The sequence below is a fragment of the Choloepus didactylus genome, chromosome X (genome assembly GCF_015220235.1).
Source record: "Choloepus didactylus isolate mChoDid1 chromosome X, mChoDid1.pri, whole genome shotgun sequence".
NCBI lineage: Eukaryota > Metazoa > Chordata > Mammalia > Pilosa > Megalonychidae > Choloepus > Choloepus didactylus.
Window position 1 is genome coordinate 58614165 of NC_051334.1, and position 20590 is coordinate 58634754.

At 38.7% G+C, this 20590-nt stretch overlaps 1 protein-coding gene across 1 annotated transcript in view; it reads right to left on the reverse strand.

Moving 5' to 3' along the window:
• The window catches only part of PFKFB1 (6-phosphofructo-2-kinase/fructose-2,6-biphosphatase 1), a 336515-nt gene that overhangs the window by 46307 nt on the left and 269618 nt on the right, over positions 1-20590 (reverse strand). Inside the window, 2 exon segments of the mRNA XM_037821028.1 lie at positions 15851-15955; positions 18475-18621. Coding sequence (XP_037676956.1) covers positions 15851-15955; positions 18475-18621 — 252 coding nt within the window.

Consider the following 20590-nt stretch of genomic DNA (forward strand, 5'->3'; position numbering starts at 1 on the left):
AACAAAAGCTGAGGGAGTTCATCACTAGACTGACCCAACAAGCAATGCTAAATGTAATTCTTCAGACTGAAAGAAAAAACACTAGACAATGGTTCAAAGGAGAAAAAAGAAACAAAGACCTGTGGTAAAGGTAACCATTTGGGTAATTATAAATGCCAGTATTATTTTAGTGTATTGTTTGGAATATAACCCCACTTCTTACTTCCTACAGGTGCTAAAATACAAATGCATAACATGCAATGATAATTCTAGGTTTTGGAATACAATGTGGTAACTAGTACAAAAAATGGTGAGGAATAAAGGGGCTTAGGAAAAGTATATATGCATGTTATTGAAATTATGTTGGCATCTAACCAAATATCATTGCTATATATTTAATATGTGAAATGTTAGTCCCATGGTAACCACAATGAAAACAGATGAAAAACACATCAAGATAGAAGTGAGAAGGCACTCAATACAACACATAAAAGCAAATAAATATAAAATTAGGTTTTAATGGAAATGAGTGACAAAAAGGGCATAAGACTTACAAAGACTAGCAAAATGGCAGAATAAAATCCTCTCTTATCAACAGTGAATTTAAATATTAATGGATTAATCTCTCCAATCAAAAAGCAGACACAACTTTTGTTTACCAATGAAAATATTCAAAAATTGATTGTGGTGATAAATGCACAATTATATGATGGTACCTTGATCAATTGATTGTACACTGTGGATGACTGTATGGTATGTGAATATATCTCAATAAAACTGAATTTTATAAAAGGCAGAGACAGGAAGAATGGATAAAAAAGTATTACCCAACCATATGCTGTCTGCAAGAGACTCACCTAAAGTCTAAGACACAAGTAGGTTGAGGGTGAAAGGATGGCAAAAAATATTCCATGTGAGTAGTAACCCAAAGAGAGCTGGAGTGGCTATACTAATATTGGATAAAATAGCCTTTAAAAAAAAGTTATGAGGGACAGAGATGGTCATTATATACTGATAAATGGGACAATTGAACAGGAAAATTGAACAATTATAAATATATATGCACCTAAGAGCAGAGCCCCAAACTATATGAAGCAAACATTGAGAGATTTGAATGAAGAAACTGACATTTCTATATTAATAGGAGACTTTAACACACCACTCTTAATAATGGATAGAACAGCCAGTCAGAAGATCAATAAGAAAGTACAGAACTTGAATGATACACTAAACCAACAAGACTAACACTCATATATAGAACACTTCACACAATGAAAACAGAATATGCATTCTTCTCAAGTGCACATGGATCACACTCCAGGATAGAGCCTATGTTGGGTCACAAAACAAGTCTCAAGGAATTAAAAAATATTAAAATCATATAGTGTATATTCTCCAAACACAGTGGAATGAAGCTAGAAATCAATAACAGAGTGAGAACTGGAAAGTTCACAAATACGTGGAAATTAAAAAATATACTCTTAAACAACCATTGGATTAAAGAGGATATCACAGGGAAATTAGGAAATATCTTGAGGAGAAGGAAAATGAAAATACAACATACCAAAACATGGGATGCAGTGAAGGCAGTACTGAGAGGTAAATCTAAAGCTCTAAATGCTTACATTAAAGAAGAAAAATAGCTTCAAATCAGAGATCTAACCTCAAAACTGGAAGAACTAGAAAAAAAGGAGCAATCTAAACCCAAAGTGAGCAGAAGGAAGGAAATAACAAAATTAGAGCAGAGGTAAATGAAACAGAAAACAAACAAACAAAAACACAATAGAGACAATCACCAAACCAAAAGTTGGTTTTTTGAAAAGCTCAATAATATCAACACATCTTTAGGTAGACTGACAAGGAAAAATAGAGAGGATACACATTATGACAATCAGAAATGAAAAGGGGGACACTATTACCGACCCCACTGAAATAAAAAGACTATAAAAGGATACTATGAACAACTATATATCAATGAATTGGATAACCTAGATGAAATGGACAAGTTCTTTTTAGAAATACAAAATCTAACTACATTAACTCAAGAAGAAATAGATGATCTGAACAAGCCAATTACTAGAAAAGAGATTAAATCAGTCATGAAAAACCTCTCAACAAAGAAAAGCCTAGGACCTGATGGCTTCATAGGGAAATTATACCAAACATTCCAAGAAGGCTTAACTCAAATTCTGCTCAAATGCTTCCAAAAAATTGAAGACATAACACTCGCAAACTCATTCTACAAGGTCAACATCACCCTCATTACAAAAGCTGGAAAAAGACACCACAAGAAAGGAAAACTACAGGCCAATATCTCTTATGAATATAGATGCAAAATTCCTCAACAAAATACTATCAAACTGAATCTAACAGCACATTAAAGGAATTATACACCATGATCAAGTTGGCTTTATCCTAGGTATGTAAGGTTGGTTCAACATAAGAAAATCAATTAATGTAATAAACCACATTAACACACTGAAGGAAAAAAAAACAAAACAAAACATGCTTTTCTCAATTGATGCCAAAAAGGCATTTGGCAAAACACAGCACCACTTCTTGACAAAAACACTTAGAACACTAGGAATAGAAGGAAACTTCCTTGATATGATAAAGTGCATATATGAAAAGCCCACATCTAACATCCTACTTAATGGTGAAAGACTGAAAGCTTTCCCTCTGAGATCAGAAACAAGACAAGGATGCCCAATGTCACCACTGTTATTCAAGATTGTACTGGAAATTCTTGCCGGAGCACTAAGGCAAGGAAAAGAAATAAAAGGCAACCAAATTGGAAAGGAAGAAGTAAAACTTCCCCAATTTGCAGATTATATGATCCTCTATACAGAAAACCCCCAAAATCCACAACAAAGCTCCTAGAGCTAATAAATGAATTTAGAAAAGTTGTGGGGTACATGATTAACACCCCCAAATCAGTAGTGTCTCTATAACCAAGCAATGAACAGATGGAAGAAGAAATCAAGACAAAAATTCTATTCACAATAGCAACTGAAAGAATCAAATATCTAGGAATAACTATAACCAAGGATATAAAGGATTTGTACACAGAAAACTACAAAACATTGCTAAAAGAAATCAAAGAAGACCAAAATAAATAGGACATTTTTGGTCATGGATTAGACTAAATATTGTTAAGATAAATTGCAATTTATAGATTCAATGTAATCCAAGTCAAATTTCCATCAACATTCTTTACAGAAATGGAAAAGTGAATCATCAAATTCATATGGAAAGGTAGGGGGGCCAGAAAATCTAAAGCCATCATGAAAAAGAAGAATGAAGTTGGAGGAGTCACATTTCCTGACCTTAAAAATTATTACAGGGGTGACATCATTAACATGGTGATGTAAAAAGATGCAGAAAACTCTAGAGATTCAATGAGAAAAAGGACAACTCTGAATTGTTTGAAACTCTGGAGGAGGATATACACTGGAGAAGGACCCTGCTAATGTCAAATTGAAGAAAGAGAAGAAATATCAGGTAGGAATCTTCTCTTCCAGAACAGCCAGTCCACTCCACTCCCCCTCACTTGGTCTCTGTGTGGGATAGGCATGGAATCAGCAAATGGGAACACTCCCACCAGGGATACAGATTTAAAAACCTCTCACAGCAGTAAGACATACCCCCACTGTTTGAAGATCTGGGGGACAGGAGAGGACATTTCAAGGCTCAGGTCAGTGAGGTACAAAGAGACTGAGAAAATGTGGACAGAGACTGTTTCCAGCCCTGGGTCTGAAAACCCTTCCCCACCCTTGAGGGAAGCAGCAGCCAGCAGCTGTTTTCTTGCGTTGGTTATGGCTGAAGTAATGGGTCAGCTGAGAGAGTACTCTACCACAGGTGTAGCCCCACAGTGAGCCAAATTTTGGCCAATAAAGTGAGGGCATAGGAATCCCACAGTCTCAGCTCACATGTGTAGATGCAGCCTGTGTTCAGAGGCAAAGCAGCCTCTGAGGACAATTAAGTTACTGAACAGTGCCATCAGCTGGACAGTTCAGAAAGTGAAAGGGAATAAAACAGTTAAAAAGGGCTTCAGAACCTTTATTAGGACCACAGGAGCTGGTCTACATGCCCTGCACAGAAAGCCAGCACTGTTTTGGCTGAGAAATATGGACAACCCCACTGCTGTTAAAGAAGGGCTCTAAAGCAAACCCAGGGTCTTGCTGGTTGGCAAAAACAGAGCACCACTGGAAGCTGGCATATCTAATTACCACACACAGTGAACTTGCTGGGATGCCCAGTGCCTACCTCCCATCCCTGTGGCAAGCCATGGAGGGTGCCTGATTTGGGGGGAAAACTGGGGGAGAGAGCCAATCTAACAAATGGCCAATGAGAGAAACAAAGAAATATAGAGATCAGGAGAAGCTAAGATGGCGGCATAGAGAGGAGTGGAAGACTGTTAGTCTCCCCCAGAACAATTCATAAATGACCAAAAAACTAGTAAATAACCTGGAATAATTGTGGGGAGACAAATGTGACTGTCCACTTATCATCCACCAATCTGAATTGGGAGGAATGCCTGAGATCACAGCATAAAAACTGTAAGTAAAACTGCGGACCTGCGCTGAGAACCGAGAGCCGAGAGCCCTTCCCTCATGGAAGCCTCGCGGTGCTAGAGAGCAGCACTCTCTCAGCCCAGCTCCAACTGGGGTTTTAATGTTAACTGCTCAATAGAGACAGCAAATCCTCAACAAGCAGACAGAGGCTTTTGGTGACAACTGACCTTGGGAGAGTCGGGGGACATATCTGTCTCAGGATGGGCAGCCCAGAGGATTGGGTGCTCTCTCTGGCTGATGGGTGAACCCAGGAGCTTTTCTGTCCCTTTCTCTCTCTGTAGAGAAAACCTCAGCCATTTTCAGCCTGCAGCACTTTGCAGTAAAGACAGCCTCAGCCATTTTAAATTCAAAACATTTTGATAAGCAGAGTCAGAGAAATAAGGAACTTATTGATATGCAGTGACCTCTCTGGAGGGGGCATAGCTTCCCAAGAGGAAAGGGAGGGGCCCAGCTCTACAACCCACCTTTCCGGAACCAGACCCCAAAGACTGGGGGAGGAGAGCCACAGGCCACACCCTCTTACACAGGTGGTGACAAGCTGACAGGTGCATCTGCCAGGCAGAAAAGCACAGGTGTATCAATCCTCTAAGAAAAACCATCAGGGAAACCAGATACTGAATATTACCTCCTTCTGTGACCTGAGCCTGTTCTCATCTGGGAAAACCTGATTGGGGTGGCCTAGGAGGTCAGATGCCTAGACAACAGAAAACTACAACCTACACTAAGAAAAACTAAGCTATGGCCCAGCCAAAGGAATAAACATACACTTCAACTGAGATACAAGAATTTAAACAACTAATGCTAAATCAATTCTAAAAGTTTAGAGAATATTTTGCAAAAGAGATAGAGGCTATAAAGAAAACACTGGGCATACATAAGGCAGAAATTGAAAGTTCAAAAAAAACAACTAGTAGAATCTATGGAAATGAAAGGCACAACACAAGAGATGAAAGACACAATGGAAACATACAACAGCAGATCTCAAGAGGCGGAAGAAAACACTCAAGAACTAGAGAACAAAACACCTGAAAGCCTACACACAAAGGAGCAGACGGAGAAAAGAATGAAAAAATATGAGCAATGTCTCCAGGAACTTAAAGATGAAACAAAGTACAAGAATGTACATATCATTGGTGTCCCAGAAGGAGAAGAAAAGGGAAAAGGGACAGAGGCAATAATAGAGGAAATAATCAATGAAAATTTCCCATCTCTTATGAAAGACATAAAATTACAGATCCAGGAAGTGCAGCATACTCCAAACAGAATAGATCTGAATAGGCCTATGCCAAGACACTTAATAATCAGATTATCAAATGTCAAAGACAAAGAATCCTGAAAGCAGCAAGAGAAAAGCAATCCATCACATACAAAGGAAGCTTAATAAGACTATGTGTGGATCTCTCAGCAGAAACCATGGAGGCAAGAGAGAAGTGGTGTGATATATTTAAGATACTGAATGAGAAAAACCACCAAGAATCCTATATCCAGCAAAGCTGTCCTTCAAATATGAGGGAGACCTCAAAATATTTTCCGACAAACAGACAATGAGAGACTTTGTGAACAAGACACCCACCCTACAGGAAATACTAAAGGGAGCACTACAGAGTGATAGAAGAAGACAGGAGTGTGTGGTTTGGAACATAATTTTGGGAGATGGTAGCACAGCAATGTAAGTACACTGAACAAAGATAGTTATGAATGTGATTAAGAGAAGAAGGTTGGGAGCATGTGAGACACCAGAAGAAAGGAGAAAAGATAAAGAATGGGACTGTGTAACTTGGTGAAATCTAGAGTATTCAACAATTGTGATAAAACATACAAATATGTTCTTTTACAGGGGAGAACAAGCAAATGTCAACCTTGCATGGTGTTAAAAATGGGGAGGCATTGGGGGAGGGATGCAATCAACATAAACTAGAGACTGTAACTAACAGAATCATTGTATTATGCTTCTTTTAATGTAACAAAGGCAATATACCAAGGTAAATGCAGATAAGAGGGGGGGGATAGGGGAGGCATGTTAGACACTTGACATTGGTGTTGTTGTCTGACTCTTTATTCTACTTTGATTTAAGGTTACTTTTCCTTTTGCTACTTCCTAGCTGTCATTTTTTTCCTCTTTCTTTTGCCTTTCTACCTTCTTTGACTCTACCTCCTGCCTTGTGGAAGAAATGTAGATGCCCTTATATAGATAGTGGTGAAGGTGGTGAACACATAAATATGTGACCATACAGAGAACCATCGATTGTTTACTTAGGATGTAATCTATGGTGTGTGAACAAAACCATCTTAAAAAAAATGGGTTGATGACAAAACCTCAAGGGCAATATACTGAGTGAAATAAGCCAGACACATAAGGACAAATATTGCAGGGTCTCACTGATAAGAACTAATTATAATATGTAAACTCATAGACATGAAATATAAGGTACCAAGATATAGGACGAGGCTTAGGAATGGGGAGTGGTTGCTTAGTATGAGCAGAATGTTCAACTAGGATGAACTTAAATGTTTAGAAATGAACAGAGGTGTCAGTAGCAAGATGTGAGAATAACTAACAGTGCCGAATGGTGCGTGAATGAGGTGGAAAGGGGAAGCTCAGAGTCATATATGTCACCAGAAGGAAAGTTGGAGATCAAAAGATGGGAATGTATAAAACTGAATCCTATGGTGGGCAATGTCCATGAGTAACTGTACAAATATTAGAAAACTCTTCCATGAACCAGAACAACTGTATGACAATACAACTAGAAGTTAATAATAGAGGGGCATATAGGGAAGAAATATATACCTATTGCAAACTATATACTACAGTTAGTAATATTTCAACATTCTTTTATAAACAGTAACAAATGTACTATACCAACACTACAAGTCAACAATTGAGGGGGGTTGGTTAGGGATATGGGAGGATTCGAGTTTCCTTTTTTTTTTTTTTTTTCTTTTTACATCTTTCACTTTATTTCTTGTCTGGAGTAATGAAAAGTTTCTAAAAATTGAACAAAAATTAAGTGCGGTGATGGATGCACAGCTATATGAGGGTACCAGGGGCAACTGATTGTACACTTTGGATCTTTGGATAGTTGCAAGGTATCTGAACAATCCCAATAAAAATTAAAAAAAAAATCCAAAAAAAAAAAAAACAAAAAGAAAAGAAAAGAAAAAAAGAAATATAGAGATCAAAGAAAACCAATGAGAAAACCCAAGGCAAAGGAGAGAAAAGAACCTCCGGAAGAAACCAATCAAGAAAATCAGATGCGTAGACAGCAAAAAATCACATGCCACACCAGGAAACATGCAGATATGGCCCACCCAAAGGAATAGACTAACACCTTAACTGAGACTCAAGAGTTGAAACAACTAATTAAAGATAGTCAAACAAATCTTCTAAATCAAATAAATGGGTTGAAGGAAAATGTGACAAAAGAGATGAGAGATATAAAGAAGACATTGGGTGACCATAAAGAAGAATTTGTACACTTGAAAAACAAATGGCAGAACTTGTGTTCTGAAAGGCACAATAGACAAGATGAAAAACACAATGGAGACAAACAACAGACTTGGAGAGGCAGAAGAAAGGATCACTGAACTAGAGGACACGACATCTGAAATCCTACACACAAAAGAACAGATAGGGAAAAGAATGGAAAAATATGAGCAGGGGCTCAGGGAACTGAATGACAAGAGGAGGTGCACAAATGTATGTGTTATAGTGTCCCAGAAGGAGAAGAGAAGGGGAAAGGGGCAGAGGCAATAATAGAGGAAATAATCAATGAAAATTTCCCAACTCTTATAGAAGACATAAAATTACAGGTCCAAGAAGCACAGCATACCCCACACAGAATTGGTCCAAATAGACTTACTCCAAGACGCTTAATAATCAGATTATCAAATGTCATAGACAAAGAGAGAATTCTGAAAGCAGCAAGAGAAAAGCAATCCGTCACATACAAGGGAAGCTCAGTAAGATTAAGTGTGGATTTCTCAGTAGAAACCATGAAGGCAAGAAGGCAGTGGTATGATATATTGAAGATACTGAAAGAGAAAAACTGCCAACCAAGAATCCTATATCCAGCAAAGCTGTCCTTCAAAAATGAGGGAGAGTCTAAAATATTTACAGATGATCAGAAACAGAGAATGCTCATGAACAGGTGGCCTTCTCTATAAGAAATACTAAAGGGAGTGTGACAGATAGGAAGACAGGAGAGAGAGGTTTGGAAGAGGGTATACAAATGAAGATAACAGGAGAAAGAGGGTAAATATCAGGCATTTGATGCCGAAGGAGTACAGAATGTTCAACAGGATTGATTTTAAAGATCCAGAAATCGATTGCACAATACTGGGTGATGGTAACACAATACTGTAAGTACAAGGAACACAGATGACTCTGAGTACAGTTGAAAAAGGAAGGTTAGGGGCATGTAGGATATCAGAAGGAAAGATAGAAGATAAAGACTGGGACAGTATAATTTAGCGTGAACTAGAGTAGTCAATGATTGTGATTAAATGTACAAATATAAAAATATTTTTCCATGAGGAAGAACAGCTGAATATCAACTTTGCAAGGTGTTGAAAATGGGATGGTACTGGGGGGAAAATACAATCAATGGAAAAGTAGAGTCTATAGTTAACAGTAACATGTAATATGCTAACATAAATAGTAACAAAGGGAATGTACCAAGGCTTAATTTCTATAAGAGAGGGATTCAAGGTAGGGGTATGGGATTCTTGATGCTGGTGTTGTTGTCTGACCTTTTCACTGTATTGCATTTTATTTTAATTTTATATTTTTTTGTTTTATTTTTAGTCTTCATTTTTTCTCTTTCTATTTTGTTCTTTTTTCTTGTTCACCTCTTTCTCTTTCTTTGTGAAAGAAATGGAAATGTTCTCATATAGATAGTGGTGATGAAGGCATATCTATGTGATAATACAAGGAACCATTGATTGTTTACTTAGGGGGGAATGTATGGTGTGTGAATAAAACAGTCTAAAAATGAACATAGGGATGCAGGTGCTGGAAAGGGTGTGGAGAGATGGATGTACCTAATCATCATTTGTGGGGAAGTAGACTGGCACAGCCCATTTGGAGGGCAGTGTGTTGGTTCCACAGCAGACTAAGCATGGGGTTGCCATGTGGTTCTGCAAACCTGTTATTGGGTATATACTTGGAAGAACAGAAAAGAGGGACATGAATGGACATTTGCACAGTGGGGTTTATGGTGGCAGTATTCATGATTCACAGTGGATGGAGGTGGCCTAAGGGTAAATCGACTGATGAATGGAATGGTGAACTGTGGTGTATACATACAATGGAATATTGAGCTGCTACAAGAAGGAATGAAGTTGTGAGGTAAGCAATGAGGTTAATTGACATTGAGGACAGTATGTTGAGCGAAATAAGCCATAAACAAAAAGACAAACATTATAAAGCCTCACTAATATGGACTAACTAGTATGTGTAAACTCTGAGAATTGAATCTGAGAGTATAGGTTATCAGTGGAAGGTGTATTGTAAAGGTTCCTAGATTTAAGCTCTTACAGCTGTTACATTTTTCCTGAGTTGTAATGGCTATTTCTAAATTCTGAGATGCTGAGCTCTTTGTGTACAACCTGGTTGGTCCCTGGAACTTTGGGTATCTGTGTGACATCTGACACTCATAGCCAGAGTCTGGCAGCTATGAATGTCAGCATTATCCCATACAGCAAATGTTAGAGAGTCTGAAAAAGGGATCAGACTTCTTTAGAGATATGAAAGAAATTGACTTGGTTAGGACTAAGGTAAATCAGACTAAAGGGTAAAGGATGCTATTGATGGTGTTTTAAAACTTTAACTTCTGTGTGATACCAAAGGAAGAGGTGTTTATTAGGTGCAAAATCTATATTTTTTGTAGCACACTATATAATTTAACTTGTATAGTCAATTTATTCAAACACCATAATTGCATAAAACTTTGAGTAGGGAGTTAAATGTGGTTGGTTTGTATGTGTTAGTGTGAAGCCCCAATATATCCCAGAGTAATGTGAGCAGAGAATAAAAATGTATTTGCAAAGCCCCCTTGAAGGAGTTGGGGAAAATGCAGAAATATTAAACTTCTCCAACTGGGGAATTACTGATAGTCTCTTGAGCATGAGGGACTCACAATTTAGAAGACCAAGCCCTCGATCTTGAGGCTTGCCCTCATGAAGCTTGTTACTGCAAAGGAGAGGTTAAGCCTACTTATAATTGTGCCTAAGAGTCACCCCTAGAGAACCTCTTTTGTTGCTCAGGTGTGACCTCTCTAAGCCAACTGTGCAGGTAAACTCATTGCCCTCCCCCCTACAAAGGACATGACTCCCAGGGGTGGCAACATGGGACATGACTCGCAGGGATGAGCTTGGCCCTGGCATTGTGGGGTTGAGAAAGCCTTCTTGCACCATAACAGGGAAGAGAAATGAAACAAAATAAAGTTTCAATGGTTGAGAGATTTCAAAAGGAGTTGAGAGGTCATTCTGGAGTTTATTCTTATGCATTATATAGATATCCATGTTTAGTTTTTAGTTTATTGGAATACCTAGAAGGAAATACCTTAAACTGTTGAACTGCAACCAGTATCCTTGATTCTTGAAGATTATTGTATAACTATCTAGCTTACACTGTGTGACCATGTCATTGTGAAAACCTTGTGGCTCCCACTCCCTTTATCCAGTGTATGGACAGATGAGTATAAAATTGAAGACATAAAGTAAATGAATAACAGGCGAGTATAGGGGGATAGGATGTTTTGGGTATTCTTTTTTACTTTAATTTTTATTCTTATTCTGTGGTAATGAAAATGTTCAGAAATTGATTGTGGTGATGAATGCACAAGTATGTAATTGTACCATGAACAATTGATTGTACACTGTGGATGTTTTTACAGTTTGTGAATATAACTCAATGAAATTGAATTTTAAAAACTCATTACATAGTCATAGTAATCAAAACAACATGGTACTGGCACAAGGACAGACATATAGACCAATGGAACAGTATTGAGTACTCAGAAATCAACCCTCACATTGATGGCCGACTGATTTCTGACAAGGTGGCAAAGACCACTCAATTCAGAAATAATATTCTCTTCAATAAATGGTTCTAGGAAAACTGGATTTCCATTTCCAAAAAAAAAAAAAAAAAAAAAGGAAGAAGGACCCCTATATCACACCATATACAAAATCAACTCAAAATGGATCAAAAACCTTACTGTAAGAGTTAGAACCATCGTCAAACTCCTAGAAGAAAACATAGGGAAGATCGATCTTTGGGTCCTTGTGTTAGGCAATAGTTTCTTAGACTTTACACTCAAAGCACATGTAACAAAATAAAACATAGATAAACGGGTCCTCATAAAAATTAAAAAAGCTTTTGTTCCTCAAAGGACTTTACCATGAAAGTAAAATAACAACCTACATAATGGAAGAAAACATTTGGAAACCCAGATATCCAGTAAAGGATTAATATCCAGAATATGTGAAGAAATCCTTCAACTTAACAATGAAAATACAAACAACCCAGTGAAAAAATGGGCAAAAGGTTTCAACAGACATCTCTCCAAAGAATGTATAACAAGGGTGACAATATTGAACCTTGAAGACATCATGTTGAGTGAAATAAGCCAGACATAAAAGGACAAATATAGTATGATCTCACTGTTTTGAAACAATTAGAATAAGAAAACTCACAGAGAAGATAGGTTACCAGGGGACAGGGTGAGGATAGGGAAAAGGAAGGTAAGGCTTAAAATATACAGGCTTCCTAATTGAAATGATAGTAATGTTTTGGTAATGGATGGTGGTGATAGTAGCAGGGTAGCAGAATATTGTGAACACAATTATCAGCACTGAAATATATATCTGAATGTAATTAAAAGGGGGAAATGTTGGATTTAAAATATATATGGTAATAGAATAATGATTTAAAGAATGGTCCATGCAACTACACTTTGCAGACAGTGCACCCTAAATTAAACTATGGACTTTAGTTAATAGTACAATTATAATAATGTGTGATAAGAAATTGTAACAAATGTTGCATACCAATGCAAGGTGTTGGTTGTGGTGAGGTATATGGGTATCCTGTTTTTAATTCATGGTTGTTCTTTAAAACCACAAGTTTTCTAATAAAGATTTTTTAAAAATAAAATGAAAATCACAAGGAGATATCTTGTCACTCCCACTAGAATGGCTACTATTAAAAAGTGGGAAATAACAAGTGTTAGAGAAGATATGGAGAAATAGGAACCCTTGTACCTTGTTGGTGGGAATGTAAAATGGTGCAGGCAGTGTGGAAAACAGTTTGGTGACTCCACAGAAACTTAAGCACAGAATTACCATATGGCCTGGCAATCTTACTACTAGGTATATACTGAAAGTAATTGAAAGCAGGTATTTAAACAGATACTTATGCACCAATGTTCATGGTGCCATTATTCACTATTTCTGAAAGGTTAAAGCAACCCAAGTGTCCATCAACAAGGAATGGATAAACAAATGTGGTATATACATACAATGGAATAATGTTCTATCATAAAAAGAAATGAAGCTCTGATGTATACTACAACATGGATGAACCTTGAAGACATCATGTTGAGAGAAATGTCAGACACAAAATGACAAATATTTTATGATTTCTCTTATATTAAATAATTAGAACATGCAAATTCATAAAGTCAGAAGCTATAATATAGATTACTAGGGCTACATGGTGGTGGGGAATGGGTAGTTAATATTTAATTCATATAGCATTTGTTTGGGATGATGGAAATGTTTTAGCAATGGATGATGGTGATGGAGGCACAATTTTGTGAATGTAATTAACGCCACTGAATTGTATATTTGAAAGTGAATAAAATGGAAATTTTTAGGTTGTATATAATTTAACAGGGGAAAATACATAGAACTATACAACACAAGCGTGAACCCTAATGTAAACTATAGGCCATGATTAATAGCATAATTATAGTGATATGGTTTCATCAATTATAATAAAGATATCATATTAATGCAAAATATTAATAGGGAAAACTGCATGTGTGAGAGGGAAGTGTATGGGAACTGCATTTTGTGCATGTTTTTTCTGTACACCTACAACTTCTCTAACAAAAAAAATTTAAGGATGAAACAAGATGATATCAGATATATGAGGTAGATTTAAAAAGAACCAAATGTAATTTCTAGAAATGAAAAATATATTCATTAAAATTAAAAACTCAATGGATGAGGTTAACAGCATGTGAGATACAACTTATGAATAGTGATTTGGAAGACTGATCTGAAGAAATTACCTAGAATTCCAAAAAGAGACACAAAGAGATAAAAAAATAAGAAGGAGAAGTTGATACATGAAAGGTAGAGGCAGGACAAGCACACATCTAATTTATTTTCAGAAGGAGATTACAGAAAGAATGTGAAAGTGGGATATTTAAAGATATGATGTCTGAGAACTTTCCAGAACTGATGAAGAATCCCAATCTCAGATTCAGGAAGTCAAGTAATCCCAAGCAAGCTAATTCAAAAGAGATCAATATCTAAACACATCAGAGTGAAACTTAAAAGCAACAAAGATATGAAGACTTTAAAATCAGTGATAAAAGGAATAACAATTAGACTGACCAAAAAATTCATAGTCACATAAGAAGCCAGAAGATAGTGAGAGCCAGTATCCTCAATATAGTTGATACTAAACAACCATTGACCTAGAGTTTTATATCCAGTCAAAGCATCATTCAAGATTGAGGGTTCCTTCATTTTAGACAAAAAAAAGTGTGAGTTTACTACCAACAGATCCTCACCAAGAAACTTCTAAAGGAAGATGAAAATTGAACCCAGAAGGAAGACTTGAGATGTAAGAAGAAAGGATGATCAAAGAATTTGGTAAATGTGGTTAAATCTAAATAAACATTGCCTATATAAAATAATGATGGCAACAACAAATAATTCGAGTCTTAAAACTAAAGTTTGAAATAAAATACAACACAACAATTAACATGTAAATTAGGAGAAGGAATGATGAGTTTTCATGTTCATATTGTTTAGAAGGTTGGAGATACTGATTGATCTTAGATTTTGTTAATCATGCAAATAAAAACATTAAGGATAACCTCTAAAAGAATCAAATCAGAGTACAAAATTTATACATGGGTGTAAAAACTCTATCAATCCTAAAGAAGACAGGAGAAGAGAAAAAATAAAAATGGAGCTCAAAACAAGATAACAAATAAACTAAAATAAATCGTTAATTACAATGAAAGTAAATGGACCAAATTTACCATTCAAAAAACAACTATTTTCAGTTCAGAGTAAAAAGAACAAAATTTGATTATAAGCTGTTTACAAGAGAAAGAAAATAAAAATACACAGATAATTGGATGTAAAAGAATAGATGAAGATGAACTGGGCAAATAGTAACCAGAAGAAATTTGAAATTTTGTATAGTTATTATAATATTAGATAAAATACACTTTTTGGTAAAAAGCATTATTAGGTGAAAAAAAAGGTCACTACAAAGTAAAATATACAATTCATTAAGTACATAGAATTATTTTTAAATTTTATGCCTCTAATTAACATAGTCTCAAAATATATAAAGTAAATGAGGGCAAATTAAGACTGGCTTTATAATGTCATTTCTGAGAATGAAGATAAAAATGTGAAAGTGCTTTATAAATGAACAGGATATCTATTATTCTGTCTTCCCAGGTGTCTTGCTTTTCTGGTACTTGTTCCCAGAAATTTTTATCAGAAATGGAGTATGATAAATAAATGCTCTAAAATGTGGAATTGGCTAAGTGGAGGCTAGGTTGAAAGAGGTGAGGACTCACCCCATAAAGGGATAGAGAACTGATAGTCCAGTTCATTTAGAGTCAATGCAGTTGGTTAAAATGTTAGCCATTGTCCTTTGGGACTCCAACTAAGTGCCCTGAGAAGCTGTAGCTTCAGGCAACTTGGCAACAAAACATCAGGAAATAGAGCATGTTGAACCATTTCAAGTGCCTTCAGTGAGAGGATACCAGAGACAAGGTCCAGGATAAAGTGGGCCATCCTGAAAGCAGAAAGGAAAAACAAAAACATAGCTTTGTAAAATGATGAAACTGTTGCCTGTATCTAGGAATCTGAAACAGCCAAGGGCCAGATAGTCATGTGCCTCAAGGGATAGCAGCCACTGCAAAATATGCTTTACTTAGTTTTTAAAGCTGTCTAGGAAACTTTGGGATCCTGGCAGTTGAAATGGAGAAACTGGAGAGGAGTCCTAGGAATGAGCTCACCCATCCAAAGTTTACCTCTCCCTTGGGGTAGCGATAACGATATTTATCTTGGTCCCGTAGTGCAAACTCTTCAGGGTAGTGTTCCTGGATTTCTTCATAGGTCATCTCTTCACAAACACCCTGAGACAAAAGTATTCACATGGTGAATTCCACAAGTCTTTAGCATAGTTCTGTGATTGTGGAACACTAACACATGAACATCTAGGTCTGTGTGAACACAACTCTAGGTTTGTACCTGTTGTATGTGAGTAGGTGTGTGTGTGTGTGTGGATGTGAGAGTGCATGTACCTAGAGGTGTTCAGGCTTAATGTAAGGTGGATATTTGTGGTGCTTTTCTATGATTGTCTCTGTAGGTTTGTAGGTAAACATTGTACATATATTTTTATAAATATATAAGAATTTGTGATGATGTTTGCAGATGTGTGCACAGTGTGTTATGATGTATACCTGTGTTATGTTTAAGACCTATGCCTTGTGTCTATGTGTATATTTGTCTTGACATATGTAGTGTGTTTGTGTGTGACTGTGTGTGTACAGGGTGTCTGAGCAGCTGAGTATACACTTGTCCCTGTGGTATGTCTTTCCATGTAGTTCTCAGTGTGTGTGTGTGTGTGTGTGTGTGTGTGTGTGTGTGTGTGTGGCATGTGTATCTGTGAGTGTCCTTGATTATGTCTCTAGGGTCTATGCCTATCAGTGGCCCTGTGTACAGAGCATGCCTGTCTGAAGTCTGTGTGAATTTGTGGTAATGTGCTTGAATCCCTGTGTGTGTATTGTGTACATGTCTGTGGTATGCTTCTCAGTGTCAACATAAAGTATATATATGCAAAGAATGTATGCATATCTATGGTGAATGTGTCCATATGTCTCTAGGTGTGTAAGTCTATGTTCCTGTGGTGTGTATGTGTGTGCATATATGGTGTAGATGTGGTTGATAGATGTGAGGATGCCTGTGTCTGACTAGTGGGTCTATGTGTCTGTTAAGTGTATGTATGTCAGTGTGAGCACACCTGTGGTGGTTATCTGAGTCTATTCTTGCAAGTGCATGTGTGTGTGTGTGTGCATATCCAGAGCAGGGCCCTCCCATTTTTATAGCATTTACCATCCCTCCTGTCCCAATTTCTACCTGTGCCCTCTGGCAGATGAAGAAACAGGTTTCCACAGACATTTCAGAGGGCAAGAATTAGTAAATTCCTAATGGCTTTAGCATGGGCCTTGGGAAGATATACTCTCCACACCCAGTGAAGGAATTGTGGGGTCAGAGAAGGAGTTCCTCAGGAGCACATGAGAGCTTCCCAAGTACACTGAGAAATCCCTAGAGGTGAGGCATCTGCTGCTGGTGGTGGAAAGTGATGTTGGGTTTATCAGGCTTCCTTCTGGGTGTATAGATTCCAATTAGACCTTTCTGTAGGGGCAGCGACCTCTGGTTGTTGTCTCCTGTGCCTATCTACCAGACGTTCCTCAGGGGTGGGGAACTGAATCCCCATCCCAGACCACAAATAGCTTTGCACTATCAACCTCTCCCAGACCCCATAGCCAATTCCTTAGATTCTACCACCTAAATCTCTCTCAAATCTTTTCCTTTGTTTTTCCCTCTCCATCCCCACAGCCACAACCTTAGCAGTTTCACACAAACACACCATACCCTCTTTACTTTTGCTGCTCTCTGTCTGGGGTACCATTCCCGATTCTCTCTACCTGGATCACTGCTACTCAATCATCAGGCCTCAGCTAGGCATCAGTTCCTCCAGGCAGGTCCTGGCTGGGTTGGGTGCTCTGCTTAGACTTCTGTGTGCCCATAGTTTCACCTATTAACTATACACCTTTGAAATATTCCCCAAGTTCTTCATTCCATCTCCAGTGCCACTATTCTAGTCCAACATGCCCTGACCTCTTGCCTGGACTAATGCATCCCTCTCCTTACTGGTATACATGCTTATTCTGGCCTTCTTCCCAACTACTTTCCACACAGTGGCCAGAGTGGACATTTTTTTTAATGTGAGTCACATTGAGACCACTCCTCCTTGATTCAGACCATGTCATTGGCTTCTTACTGCTATTAGGGCAGCATCCAAGCCACTCAACTATAGGGCATTGTGACTTGGCTTACTTTCCAGTTCCATATCCCCTCTCTAAAGACCTCACTGTCCTTGTCCCAGCCTCTCTGCTAGTCTTTTCTTCACTTCCATGCTCTCTCTCACTTCTGGAACTTCACATGAGCTGTTCTCTGTCCCTGGAACTAAAGTTATTCTCCCAGCCCCCACACAGTTTGCTGCTTCTCATCTCACCTATAGCTTCTTCCAGGAAGCTTTCTTTGTAAATCTCCCACCACCAAGTCTTATAAGAAGCACTTTCACCTTCTGGACCTCCATATTTCCTATGCATCCCCCCCTCCCACAAACCTTTGTCACACTGAGTTGCAACATCCTGTTTACTATCTGCCTTTGGGCTCCCTGAGGGCAGGGACCTTATCTGTTCTTGCCTTTACTGGATTCCCAAGATATTGTTTGGCACATAGTTAGCTGTGAGGAATGTTTGATTAATTGGGTTCCTTGCAGGGCCCATAGCAGAAACAACCCAGGGGATGACCCAATAGTCAACTCCCCACTCACCACTAGGAGAGCCAACCCCCTCCATCTTACCGCACCAATCTCATTCAGTGCCTTCCATTGCTCATAGGGGACATCCAAGGCCTCAGCTGTCTGGATGGTCCTCTTCATGTGGCTGGTCCACACCTTCAGAGAGCTGATAGCCTGGGACCGAATGAAGTTGGCCAAAGCATAGGCATACTGGGGTGTGGAGGAATGCAGAGGAGGAGAGTGAAATGAGAAAGAGAGAGGTGAGAGAGGACAGCATAGCCATGCAAACAAGTTCAGATCTGCCACAAATCGTGGAGTAGTGATGAACAAGCAAGGGCAGAGTTTAAGAGTTCCCAATTTATAAATAGTCATACTTTTTCCCATGTGACTAAGGGTCAAGGAAATAGACCCTTATGTTTTATGATTGTATATGTGTATACATGTGTATGTGTGTCTGTTCGTTGATGCTTGCTCACTGAACCCCCACTCAGTTATTCATCCATTCATTCAAACAGTCTCACAATTAACATTTGTGGAGCCTGAGACAAAAGTACACAGTCCACCTCCCTTCTTTTCCCATTCCTGGTTCCAGTCTACATTTCCAGGTAACTTGAGTACATATGTGTGGATAATCCAGTCATATGACCAAGATCCATCCATACCCTACCTATGTCCATCCCCATGCCCCACAAGCAATGACTTTTTAGCCATCCCTGAGCCTAGGCACACTTCTGTGACATGTCCTACCTTCAGGATGACAGAGTAGAACAGGCCCATGTGGGCACTGGAAGCAGGCTCTGGGCCCTATGGACAGGGAATTCCAGGGTTATGGGTACCCACAGTGTGGTCTAAAAGGGGGAGTGTAGGATTTGATGATGCATGTCCCCTTGACTCTGTGAACTTCTTTTTGCTTGAGCAGGGGTCCTGGTACAAGGCACTTAAACATGTATTTCAGTTTCTGTGCCCTGTGATGGATGCTGGGATGATCCTGTTCTTGAGGTACATCCAGTCCAGTGAGGGAAACAATGACAGCAACGTGAGGTCAGGTCTATAATAGTGGGAATGACAAAGGGCTGTGGGAGCCAGATGAGCAAGTGATTTTCTCTTCTGTATATAGGTATGTTATTAATCACAGATGGTATATGTTAGGGACATCTGCACAAATGCCTACAGACACACATGGGCATTTTATAAGTACATTTTAATTATGTATTATGAAATCAGCAGTCAGTGTGTTCCAGCAGAAGGAGCCCTTGACTAGGAGGAAGGAGATGTGGGTTAAATTCCCTCAGTCCCAGTGTACAGGCCCTGTGTGTCTTGGGACAAGTCCCTGCCCCTCTCTGGCCTCATACCTGCCACCTAAAAGATGGAAACAGCATTAGCTAATCTAGCTTGGACTCTATGAGGGTAACATTACATAGTGGAAGGGGAGCACCCAGAGCACTCACTGATATACAGTAGGTACTGCACGAGTGATAGCTACTGAAATTATAATTGAGAGTCATTAGAAAGTGCTTTGTAAACCATGCATGGTGCTCTACACCCATGAAAGTGAGCCTAGGAGCCATATGTGCCCATGTACATGTGCATGTTTGTGTGCAAGGGAGGCATGCTGTCTGCAGGTTGACACTGATCCAAATTCATTCCTGAATAGTGCAAGCAGAGCCCTGTGGCTGGCGCCATCAGGGAGCCAGACAGAAACCAAGAGATCCCTGACTTCTCTCTGAGAAGCAGGAGAGATGGAGTCAGAGCTCAGAGTCTATCACACGTGGCTTCAAGTCTGAAGGTAACAGGAAAGGAGCCACGAGTACTGGGGCCTTTGGGTCCAGGGTCTTGTCCAGAGTACCTCCCATCTCTACAGTGGGGGATGCTGAGGGGCAGCCAGAAACGCCTGATTTTCAGTCCTGGCTCTGTCTTACTGGCTGAGTCACCTGGGACCATTCACTGATTCTCTCTGAGTCTCAGGTTCCTTATTCATAAATGAGTGATGGCAATGCCCACCCCATGGAGCTGCTGTGAAGATTAAATGAGGCCACACATGTGGAAGCAGATGACTCTGTGACTGTGCATGATAGGTGTCCAATACATGATGGAGCTCCTTCCCTCCTGCAGTCCATTTTCCACGTGTCTCAGTCCCAGATGATCCTCCCAGCAAGAACAATATCTGTGTTGACATGCC